Below are 13,280 nucleotides of genomic sequence, written 5' to 3'. Positions count from 1 at the left end.
GAAGATACCAAGAATCATCAAAAGAAGATTGTGAAATTGGTTAGTTTTGTTATACCTAAATTTAAATACATGTGTAAAAGAGATATTAATTTAATTAAGTGTTAAGAGTCATTATATTATAAAATTTAAATAAAATTCTATTATCTATTTAATATTAAAGTTTTTAATGTGAACCCAAGCTATCTTTTAGATATAAGAATTGAGTTAAAACTATATTAAATTACATTTATTTTATTTTAATAATTTTTAAATTATTACAATATATACATACACATACATATATTTCAATTGTTTTCTATCAATAAACCGTCAAGTTTTGTGGATGTTCACAAGTTCTGTGTATAGCTCAGCAATTTTGTACTTATTATTAAATAAATCTTTATTTTGAAACAGGTTGTTGGATGGGGTTGGACCGAAAATGATACTTTGAGTAATGAGCTACGTGTAGCAAATCTTCAAGTTTTTGATTTCATAAAATGTAGAGCTAGAACATCGAGAATTTTTTCAGATTTTATTACTTCTGACAAATTCTGTGCAGGGCTTGATAATGGTAAATTGTTTCCATTAAAATTTTTTTTTTATAAAATATTTTTATTTCATAATTTGTGTATATTCTATATTTTATAGTTAATAAAATATTTTATGTTTTTTTTTTAGGCACAGCTGTACAGCTTGGTGATAGTGGTGGTGGAATAACATTTCCACAAAACACAAATAATAATAAAGTGCAATATTATTTATATGGCATTGTAAGTGTAAGGGAAACTGATAAGAGTAACATTGCTGCATTTACAGATATTAGGAAACATTATCACTGGCTTAACATGACCCTCTTATCGATAATAGGTCAGTAATTCCACTATTTTGACATATCAAATTTTATGGAAAAACTTATTAATGCCCCAATTTAATAGACTAGCTATATACATTATAAATAATATTTGTAACTGAAGAGCTCAGGACAAGAATATGATAAGCCACATTTAAAAAAAAAAAGTTTAAAAATTTCGAACAGTTCTACATTCCTTATTTAATGTTCTATACTATTCATATTCTATAATATTATTGGAAATATGCCTGAATGTAGAAAAATAAACAATAGATTCCTTTAATGACCAACAAAATTGAAGCTTGTCACATTCTCGCTCCAAGCCCTTTATTTACTTTTATTGACCGAGCATAAAAGAGATACTATTTCAATTTAAAGATTTGGTATTTCATCTGTCTGCCTTTTTGTTATGCAATTATAATCAAACACATTCAATTTTCTTCAAATTGATTTTAAATTTCACAAATTTTCCTTGAAGTCAGGAATAATGACATATGTGTTCCTACAAATTCCTATTTTTATGTTTTGATTCTGATCCAAGATAACATTGTTTTAAGGGCCCTATATAATTAAAAAGCTATTTGTTTCACAGTTATGACAAAACGCATTGTTCAATTTTACATGAATATTTGGTTCTTGAAAGTTAAAGAAGAAATTCTTCTTTATCTTCCTCTTATTCCAGTTGTACCTTAGAGGAGCCTCTCTCCCATGCATACACCTCTGTCCCTGGTTAACTGCTACACCTCTGTCCCTGGTTAACTGCTACGCCTCTGTCCCCCTAGTTAACTGCTACACCCCCTGTCCCTGGTTAACTGCTACACCTCTGTCCCTGGTTAACTGCTGCACCTCTGTCCCTAGTTAACTGCTACTAACTGCTACGCCTCTGTCCCTGGTTAACTGCTGCACCTCTGTCCCTGGTTAACTGCTACACCTCTGTCCCTGGTTAACTGCTACACCTCTGTCCCTGGTTAACTGTTTCAATTGGTTGAGAGATTTGCTTCTTCTACCTCCAATCCTATGCACATATTCTTAATTTGTAACCCAAGAATATCCAAGTGGTCTTCTTGTGTGTAGTGCTTCCAATACATTATTATTATTTGCATTATCACCTCACCGTCTGGTAGCCCAAGAACCCCATATCCGGAGTTTTCATCATTTCCGGTTTTGGCATTAATGTCCCACTCAGAATCTTCATCACCGATCTTCCTTTTTTCTTTAACTGTATCCACAATAATTAGGAATTTTCTCTGATAATTTTAGATTTACCCTTTTTGAATACTGGAAAATTAAGATTTCCTATTTTATTAGTTGATATTCCAATAATGAGAAACCTGCCAAGAAGAAAAACATTAGCTTGTTTTAAAATACAGTTGTGATATGACTTTCTAGTGAAGCATTTATACACAATCAGTGTCTTTGAGACCACTCTGCCAGGTCGTAGACATGACAATGTAACATCTGGAAACTTATTTTTTACCATAGAAATAAAAGGATTTAACGAGTTATTTGATAAAGTTTATAGCAACTAAAAGTGGGGATGATTTTTTTGACGAGCTGCTATATACAAAATGGGATTTTTTTTCTTCAAAAATTCTTCAAATTAGTGATCTTTTATTTGCTATATCCAAAGAAAAAAGCTCTATCGCCACTGTGGAAAAAGTGTTTTCTCACTTATACATACAATGGATGGACAAAAAAAAATAGAACATTGAAGTTGTAAAAGAAATATTAATAGGAGTATGGTTTAGTACAAATCACAGAAAGTTTCTCAATTGTTTAATGGACAAACAAGATATTTTCAAGTCAAAAGTTTTTATAAGAAAATTTACCTCTTCATTTATGAAATGACTATGAACAGAGAATAGCCAATCAACTTTTTTTATTTATATTATGTTTTGTTATCTGATTAATATTCTTGCCCTTTTTAAAAATAATTTGTTTGCAATATAGAAAAGTGTATGCCTATACATTTTAAAATTCTGAATATACTATTTTTATTGAGATTTTTGTTTGTCCTTCATCCTTTACCAATCTCTTCCTTTTTTAAAAAAAAATGCCCTTTATTTTCATAAAGTATATATAAGTTTAATTCTGTCGCACAAAGAACTTAAAAAAAAAAAGGAAAAAAGAACTCCCACAAGATTAACTTTTCTTTATTTAATCTTCGTATATATGATTGATATATGATATATATAAGTTACAGTATGAGTCAGCTGTTATTTCGATGTCAGCTGACTAAGGGGATCAGCTGATCGAATGTATATAAGAGATGTACCGAACACAATAAAGACAGTTTGTTACAGCAGTTCAAGCGTGTTACATCTTATTCCTTCTTCTCTTTTTTGACATTTTGCTTTTACCAATACTTAACTGGTGCCGAAACCCGGGACTTTAGATACCGGAGTAATATTTGCTTTAAAGAATTTTTTATCGTAGTCTTCCCAGCTTTCAATTTTTTTTTTCTATTCTCTCATTTTTTTTAAACAATGGCCGCCAACAGTATTGTCAGACAAGCGGTCATAAACCTAGAAGCTTTAAATCAAAATGGGGTTCAGAACCCACCTCCCATGGAGGTGAATCCTCCACCCCCGGAGCTTGCCCCACTACCGGACGTTTCTCTTGCCAGAGCCCACACCACATCACTTGAATAGGTAAAAGTACGCATAGCAACCGCCCAAGACTTGAGGAAAGCCGTTTCTGACCTTGAACGGTTTACCAGGGAAACAGGAGAATTGAGCCACTTCATAAAAGGGGGTGACCGATAAGCCGGATTGAAGCGAAGTCTATCGAAAGTCTACTCGATAGTGAAGATGCGGAGGCTTTAAATGCAGCGGTCGTCTGCAGAGTCAAGAGGAGCATCCTAAATCAGATTCAGGCTGACAAAGAGACCCCTTGGAAAGTTATCAAGTAAAGATTAAAGAAGGCGTTTGGAGGAGGACGGTGGGCCCCAGAGGAAGACATATTTATGATGATCCGAGAGACAAAGAAACCGAAACAGTCTAATGGGTAATATGCCATGGAACTCCTGGCACGCTTTAACAGAATTCAGGATAAACTGAGTGAAATGAAGGAAACAACCCAGGTACAGAGTCGGATGCAATTCTTATCCTGGTACTAAAGATACAGTTGGCAAAGGAACTAAGGAAGAAGGAAGGATTTCCGAGAGAGCGCTCGTTTGTGGAAATTGCTCAAGATCTCAAAGAAGCAAGCGCTAGAGAGGTAGTGACCCGTATGGAAGTAGAAGAACCAGGGTGGACCCAGATAGAATACCAATGGCCAAGAAACATGGCCAAATCTTGGAGGAGGAGAGAACACAGAAATGGTAGAAGAGAGAGAGCTATCAACGGATAATATAGAAGAAGCTAAACCCAGAAACAATAGTCGGCGGGAGGACCGCAAGTGTCATGGTTGTGGAAAGATTGGGTATTTTGTAGCACATTGCCCGTGCACGAGATGCTTTGAATGCGGGGATGAGGGGCACATAGCCAAACAGTGCCCATATTTGTACCGATGTGGGCCGGGGCAAATGAATGGAGATCAACGCCCAACAGATACGGAGAAGCCACCGTAGGTTGAGTAGATCTTCAGATGAATCTACGCAAGCATCAAGAGCATCAGAGACTGAAGAAGAAGTCGAGGAGACAAGAAGCCGAGTTAGTCTAGAGGAGAAGGTAGAAACAAGAGGATGGAAACGAGGGAAAGGAAGAGAATGGAGTCGAGGGACTAGAGAGAGGAAGACGCAAGACATCTGAAGGGGTTGTCAGCGGAGAGGCAACCCCACACTGCTGAATTATAATGTGAGAGAAAAGAGCGGCGGTCTGCCTATAATAGAGATAGCAGGAGTGAGGTGCCTGGTGGACACAGTTTTAACACTATCATGTGCCGAGAAGCATTGCAAAACCTCTATGATGGAGAGAGGACACTCAAGATTCAGAAATGCCAATGTAAATTGATCACTCTGGGTGGCCCTTGTGAAGTATAGGGGGAGGTGGATATAGGTTTGACACGGTGGGGATTTAGTAGGGAAAACATGCAGGTACATATTGTAGGAATATATAGTAATTGTGAGATGTGACCTAATAGGGAAGCTGGGAGCTTGGGTTAGGAATAGCAGGGGAAAATGGAAGGTTAAGTTGGGAGGAAAAATCTACAAATGCCATTTTCAGCGGAAGAACGTGGGTGCTCGGGTTGGAGCAATCAATCAAGCCGAGGACTGGAGATGAACCCTTAGGAGGGAATACGAAGATATCTTTTTCAAAGAAGGGGACAAGCTTGGGACAACCGGGAGAACAGTCCATGAGATCATACTAAAACAAGAAAAAGTGACATACGTTAAAGAGAGGAGATATCCGCAGGCGCTACGTCACCACATCCGAGAAGAGCTTCAAACTTTAAAACGCCAGCGAATAATTATTGATAACACTTCCCCGTACAATAGCCCGTTGTGGGCAATGAAGAAGAAGAGCACGCCTGGTGAATCTACTGAAAAGTACAGGGTGGTGATTGATTACAGGAAGCTGAATGAGAATACCGTTGACAAAAAGTATCCGATCCCCAGATTTGAAGACATTTTGGACAGGCTGAGCGGGGCAACGGAATGGTATTCAGCACATTGGACTTGCAGGCAGGATATCATCAAATCAAAATGCACCCTAAGGATTAACATAAGACAGCATTCACATTCGAAAGAGAGGACACTACGAATTTACAAGAATGCCGTTTGGACTGAAAAATGCTCCCATAACCTTTCAGCGCCTGATGGACAAGTTTTGAGGGGAATTGACTAATCTGTATGTCAGTTTTATATGGACGATCTCCTAGTGTTCAGTAAGAGCGAAGAAGAACATTTGCAGCATTTACACAGCGTATTCCAAAGAATTAGGAAATTCAGGCTGAAGTTATCTGGAGAGAAATCATCGCTTGGGCAGGAACAAATTAATTTTTTGGGCCACAAAATTTCCAGGGAAGGAGTTAAACCTGACGCGGATAAAGTTGCAGCTATACGGAAGATGGCGGTTCCTAGGGATGTGAAGGGAGTTCGGAGGCTGTTAGGAGCTTTAAATTATAACCGAAGATTTGTGCCAGAAATGGCTGAGTACCTCGTCCCACTTAACAACCTTCTCAAAAAAGGGAGAAAGGTGATCATCACACCGATGGGCGAAGACAATATAAGGCGGTGCATGGAGAAGCTGCAACACGAACCTGTTCTTGCGTTCCCGACTCCACTCGCCGATTCAATATCACTACGGACCCGAGTGAGTACGCGATGGGAGTGGTGTTGTCTCAAGAGAGTGAAGGAGGAGATCGGCCAATTGCGTACACCAGTAGGCGCCTGACAGACGGAGACCAGATATAGTGTGCTGGAACGAGAGCTCTTGGGAATAGTGTGGGCTTTTGACCACTTTAGGCCCTATGTGTTCGGAAGAAAGTTTAAAGTACACACTGACCATAGGCCCCTGCAATGGGTGGGAAAGTTAAAGGAGTCTTCGGCCAGGATTACGCGTTGGAAGGAGTTATTGAGACAGTACAATATGGAAATCACATTTAAGCTTCCTGCGGGAGTGGACACAGGGACAGGAGGAAGAACAGAATGTGGCGGAGGAAGACGATAAGGAAGAATCTTCTTCTTATGAAAGCTCAGAGGAAAGAAGACCAATAGATATGAAGGAACTTGAGGACATCATTAACGATAAGAGGCGGCAGATTATATGGAAGACAAGAACCACTGGATTAGTCAAAGTTGAGTGTAACAAGTATGGGAGAAGCAATATCACGACGATTTGGTCACAGCCAGGCGTGAAAAATGACCAGATCTGTAAAATGTTGAATAATGCTTCCAAACCTGAAGAAAAGTATCACCTGTACGTTGGGAATGAAACCGTTTGGGAGAAGATCAAGCAGCTATGGCATGATGAACAAATAGGAATGGACAGGACATTAGCCTGATGCAAGCTGATGGTGGAAACCCTTCAGGAAGACGAACGCCAGAGAGAGGTGACTGTAGCATATCATCAGGGCAAAACAAATCACCGAGGAATCTCGGAGACCCTGCAAGCATTGAAGAGAAGGTACTTTTGGTGGGGGATGAAGGAGACGATCAGTGAAGTTGTAAGAAACTGCGAAGTTTGTCTACGCACAAAGTATAACAGACATCCACCAAAAGGCAGACAAGAGGAGACACCTACCGCAGATGCACTGCTCAACGATTTACAGGTCAACACTTTCACATGTAGAGGATTTAAATGGATCGCCATAATTGATCTCTTCAGTAAGGCGGCAATGGCGCACCAGGTGCAGGAAAAGTCGTTGGAAGCAGTGCTGGAAGCTCTCAGAATGTGGTTTCAATTTAACGGAGTTCCGGAGTCCATCTCATCAGATTCAGGAAGAGAATTTGACAATGCCATGATTCGAACAGAAATGAAGGACCTTGATGTAAAATGGCATCTCAACACACCAGGGCACCCCAAGAGTAGAGGAGGCATAGAGCGCAGCTTCATGGCACGTTGAGTAACCATCTTCGATTATATCAGGTTGACCAGAGACTGAAACCGGACATGGCAATGCCTAAGGCGATTGCGGTATACAAACATTCCATACATACAGTTACGGGGTTTTCACCATTTGAGGTCCTCTTTGGGCTTCGAGGACATAGGCGGGACTATAAGAGCATGGCAGCAGACGGAGAGGAAATACACAACAACCATGTTGCTCGAAATAAGTTATGGGTAAACGCCCGGGAACGGGAAGAATGGAAAAGGAAAAATCCAGGAGGGTAACTCAGGAGAATTTAAAGGTCACAGATAGGATGGGAACAATCAAAATTGGGACGATTGTATATAGAAAGTTGGGGTCTAACAGGGGTAATGAGATACAGTGATACGAGGGTCCATTCAGGGTAATAATTATAAGGGAACACAATATTGTAACAATAGAAAGTATTAGAGAACCCAAAAAGAGGAGAACTGTCCATATTGAAGAATTAAAACTTCCGGCAATGACAATATAAAAACTGAAGTGTTCCCATACTAGATTAGATTACAGAAAATTTAGTTATTTATTCTATTTATTGTTGTTTTTTTTGTGTTTTAAGGTTGTTTTTGATTTTTGTGAATATTTTCTTTTTCATTCTAACTTGTTCATTTACTGTATGAATATTTCTATTTAGGTTTAAATTATGTATTTAGCGTTTATTTAAGGGAACTTGTGAGCTTTTTCAATGATATGTATATAGTTTTTTTTATTTATTGTAAATAGTTTTTCTTTATTGTTTTTGTTTTATATGTTATTATATTATATAGTATTAGTTTACGAGGATTGTTCGTAAACTGGTGGGGGAGAGTTATGGTATGAGTCAGCTGTTATTTCGATGTCAGCTGACTGAGGGGATCAGCTGATCGAATGTATATAAGAGATGTACCGAACACAATAAAGACAATATGTTACAGCAGTTCAAGTGTGTTACATCTTATTCCTTCTTCTCTTTTTTGACATTTTGCTTTTTCCAATACTTAACTTATATATATATATATATTGTAATATGCTCTTTTTGAGTAAATAGTATATTTTGATGTATAAAGGGTTTTTGATAAGTTTTATTTTATGTATCATTTTAATATTGTTCATTTGTTTTGTTTATCCAAAAAAAGATAACTAATTTTCATTGTCCATAATAAATTTGTGATTCAAAACAAAACCAAGATGGCGGTACGTATTCTTCAGTCAACAAGTCCGATGAATCAAGGCCATGTTGAGCAGATTCAAATATCATAAAAACTATTTTAACTCTTCCCATCATAATTGAAAATATAGTAAATTTAAGAAAAAATAGAAGTCAAGAAATAGTGCTATTCAGAAAGTAAATCATTTGCAAAATTCCTTAACTGTTGTGCGACAATCGATGTTTACATGGAACATCAAGGCAGGTTTTAGTTTTTAGATTCATTCGTTGTTTGGGCGTACAGGAGAAATGATGTTTGCAAGATGAGGAGGTCCTCATCAATTTCTATCCAGCAAGTGTGGACAGTTTGAAAAAGGAAGACAACCAAGAAGAAAAATACTTTTAGTTTGGATTGGCTGGTGAGAGGACGTCCGTCGGCTGGAAGTGGGAAAGTTTGGAAGCCATTGTTGTGAGAGAGACATAGCTTTTTGGAAGGAGCTGGAAGCCATTTTTGACGATAGGACATAACATTAGAAAAAAGAAGATTGTGAACTTGGTTAGTTTTGTTATACCTAAAAATATATACATGTGTAAAATAAATATTAATTTAATTAATTATTAATTATAGTAATTAATTATTTATATTTATTGTATCCCATTAGTTTAACTTTATTTCTTCTTAATTTTCTATCCAAGTAAGTTTAAATTTCTATTTCTATTTTTTTTTTTTTTTAATATTTATTCTCCTCCTCTATTAAGTATATTTTCATTTTTTATCATTATATTATCATTTATTGTTTACCTAATTTTAATGTTTTCTACATTGTTTACTATAAAAGTTCACTCTGACTTTGACTCCCGTCAAAACAGGTATGAATTCTGTCTCGTTCATTTTCTTCATTTTTTTTTTCTTGATTTTATTCTTATCCCTTTTCATCTCTTTATTTGTACTTTCTTTAATATTTCTTCTTATTATCTGTTACTATTTCCATTTTCATTTATTGTTTATAACCTTTAATTTTACGTTTCATTGTATACCCTTGTAATTTTCCATTTACTTTTTATCTTATGTTAGGTATTTATATCTTTTTTAGCCCTGACGAACCCCAGCAACATGTGGCGAAAAGTTGGCTCAAATAAAAATAGTACTAAATATTACTATTTGAGTTTAATTTGACCACACTCGAACCAAATTCCATTTATTTATAAATGTTCATCTGTTGGCAGTTTTATAACAATTCAAACTGAAAATAAGCATGTGGATGGACCACAAGTGCCCTTTGTTTTGCGTCCAACACCAAAACCAACACCAGATGGGTCGGCCGCAAATTCAGGCCAATTTTTACTAGCTAATCCATGTAACACACTCTCACGCATGCGCAAATTCGTCATTGTTTGGCAAATGTGTAGATGCATCTTTACATGTTGGTTTGTTTAGCCCTGATGCAGACCTAAAACTTTGTCCCAGTTGGCCAACATAAAATCAGTGTACATTATCCTAATCTCTTTTTTTTTATATTATCCATGGTCTACTGTACAAACATTGTTCATACTGTTTTTTACAAAACAATTTCTTTATTTTATATTTTAGGACAATGTGAAGGATTATCATCAAATAGAATGAATTTAGAATGTTTTTATGGCAATAGCAAAGTGGACTGTGGACGACCTGTGACAGTAGGAACCGAACTGAGAGCCAAATGTAAAGATAATTACCAGCCTGAAGTTCCTTCCAAGGCTTTCAAAATAACGCAGTGCCTACCTAATAGAACTTGGGCTAAGGAACTGTACAAATGTATCCCAAGTAATCCTACACATCTTATATTTTCTATTATTATAGAATTAATCAGTATGCCTATATTAAATACTATAAAATTTAGTATAGAAGTATAGGAAGAAAGAGAAGTATAGCCACTATTTTTTTATTACATAACAAAGCATGATGATAAAGATTTAAATACTGTATAAAATACTATTGTAGGTTATAATAAAAATTTATTGTCATAAGATAACTTTTTTATTATATTTATTTGCTTATTTTTTTGACAGACCTTATAGATCTTTGGCCACCCAACCAGCCCTATCTGCACATGCCTGTCTTGGGCTACTTCTTTCCAGTTTGCTTCATGCTGCTCTTTCGCATCTTTGTTAATTTTGTCTATCTATCTGGTTTCTGGCCTCCCTCATGGTCTCTTGACAAATATTGTGGCATTCACTGTTGTGTAGAGGCATCATGATAGATTGCTTCGAGCCACATATCCCACCCATCTTAACCTCTGTAGCTTCTTATCATGAGATATTGATTGACTACTCTATGCAAGAAATTGACTCTTAGTTCTTCTCCTCCGTGTGTTAAAGCTCTGATCCCAGATTGCTCCTGTAATTTTACAGAGGATTTTCGTTTTAAATCTCTCGATTCTGCTTTCTTTGGTACCTGTCAGAGCCCAGGTCTTGCAGCTATCTATCAGGGCTGGTTTTTTATCGTGGAGCCGAGGTGAAACTGTTTACTTTCAGAAACGATTTGCCATCCACATAGACCAGGTCTTTGAGATAGATTTTTCAGCTTACAATCATATACTTTGTTTTGTCTTCATTTACTTAGGGTCTTTCCAATTTTACTTTTGTGTTGTTTGAAGACAGTCAATAATTAAACAACCATATTAAAGTAACGTTTCGTGACTTTATTGTATGCATAGTCATGCCAATTGTCTAATACTGTGTTTTCTACATAGCTGTGATGCCAATAACTCATACAAGGTTTGTGCCTGAACAGTTCTAACTGTTCTTTTCTGAAATTTTGAACAACTTCTAACGTTAGTGAAGCAATGATTTTTTTTTTTTATCATAATTAAAATTTACATCTAAAACTTATTCAGTTTATTTCATAATTTAAAATTTTCCAGTAAAATAGCTGTTACAGAAAAACGTTTTCAATGAGAAAGTTATATGGAAAAGAAATTTGTAGAAACTTTTATTGAAGCATTTTATGTAAATATGTTATATTGAATAACTCTTATTGAAAACGTTGATTCGTAACACCTATTTGACTGGGAGATTTCAAAATTCTAAATAAGCTGAATAAGTTCTAAATGTACAATTTTAATTTATCAAAAAAAAAAAATATTTACTTTTATTTATTTATCTATAAGGGATAAACCTATTTGCACTTAAACAGAAAGTAAAAGTTATTTACAATAAAATTAATATAAATACAAATATATGCCTAAATATGATATATATATTCTTAATTTAAAACAAATTTGATCCTTTTTTTCTCTCAACTTTATTCTTTACAACTTTTCCAATGTTTTGACCCTCAGGCCATTCTCAAGGATACCTTCATATTAATGTCAATTCCTTTTTCAAATATTAAAAATGCAGGCTAATTGCCTTTGTCCCATATAATCTTCTCTAAATAATTTTTTCCTAGATTATTAACTTAATTTCCGATTCTAATTTTTATATGTGAATTTATATTCATCTTCTTTATTTTTCAGAAAAAAGAGAGACAAATACTCTTCGCCCAATATCTGGTGGTTCTAAACACGATTTGGAAGTTCTTAATAATTATTATTTATAAATTATAAATTGATGATATTCAACAATGAACATAGGAACTTAGACTTTGGCAGTTAAGTTTGTTTAAAGAATTTTGTTTTCACTTTATATTTACATCTGTGCATACCAAATACAAGATTCAATCAGCAGATTACCTGACTGTATAAAGACATTTATTATATTTTTTATTACTATCTTTTGATATGTGTAGAGGTATTGGCAATTATTAATATATAAAAGTTTGCCATATGTCTTGTCATACCTGTATGTACCGTACCCTGTACGGGTATGTCACCAAAGGGCACTTTGCAGGTGGCTAAGGGGCACAGGTGAAAGGATCTTCCTGAACAAATCTATTAAAACAGGAATTGCCTGTTAGCTTTGTCTGTAGTCAGGTCAATTATAAACAACACATGCACCAGACACTTTACTAAGTGTACCACCTTGTAACGTATTTTTTTTGGGCGTGGCTGATGATAACCAATAGGAAATAAGGTTCCAAAAAGGTAACGCCTCTACGAACGAGAGGGGGGAGGATCTGACCAGGAAAAAGAGAAGTAAAGAAACGGGTTAGAGAAGAGCATGGACTTGGAGAAGTCCTAAGAAGGGCTCTTCAGAAATGGAACTCCACGCCTTAGATGACACCAATGGCTACAGCACTCATGGCAAAGACACATCCACGACATGAATCACCCAAAGTAGAATTAAGATATATAGATAAGATAGGTACCAATTCATAATGTAATTCAATATTTTATGGCAAACCAATCATCTGAATCATTTTAATAACATCATCTATCAATCATTGTAAATAAACACTTTGTTCCTTAATGTAGTTTATTTTCTATTATATTACACAATACCACCCCTTATTATATTTAAGAATTTCCTCTACCATCGGATTCAATAATTAACTCAAGTATATCTAAAAATTATATTGTTTCGGTGTAAATACATTGTTTCTAATCTTGTTAATTAACTTCAGCTGTTTATTTTTTATTTAACATACCAAAAATATATTACAAAGACATTATAAGGCTAGGCAATTAAATTAAAAAGTCTAGAAGAAAGGTTGAATTTATAGTTTTTTTTTATTTATTTAAGTGTTTCGACCACTAGGGCCATTTACACTGGATTTACAATTTAGTAGATTACAATTAACATGTTCACAAAGTTACAATTAAAAAGTAAGAAAGTTACAATTAGAACTGATGTAGTGAGTAAATTACAATATTA

General features: G+C 35.4%; 1 protein-coding gene across 1 annotated transcript in view; it reads left to right on the top strand.

The window, feature by feature from the left end:
* Positions 1-12,875, top strand: part of LOC106681553 (mannan-binding lectin serine protease 2) — a 20,054-nt gene extending 7,179 nt beyond the window's left edge. Inside the window, exons 3-6 of the mRNA XM_014421909.2 lie at positions 394-550; positions 658-846; positions 10,078-10,290; positions 11,984-12,875. Coding sequence (XP_014277395.1) covers positions 394-550; positions 658-846; positions 10,078-10,290; positions 11,984-12,066 — 642 coding nt within the window. The 3' untranslated portion in view covers positions 12,067-12,875. The remainder of the gene's footprint in view (positions 1-393; positions 551-657; positions 847-10,077; positions 10,291-11,983) is intronic.
* The last annotated feature ends 405 nt before the right edge of the window (positions 12,876-13,280 follow it).

Source organism: Halyomorpha halys, unplaced genomic scaffold (assembly GCF_000696795.3).
Source record: "Halyomorpha halys isolate HHAL.00 unplaced genomic scaffold, Hhal_1.1 Scaffold347.1, whole genome shotgun sequence".
In the NCBI taxonomy this organism is placed as follows: Eukaryota; Metazoa; Arthropoda; class Insecta; order Hemiptera; family Pentatomidae; genus Halyomorpha; species Halyomorpha halys.
The sequence above is the reverse complement of the archived record's forward strand: the minus strand, read 5'-3'. Positions and strand labels throughout refer to the sequence as shown.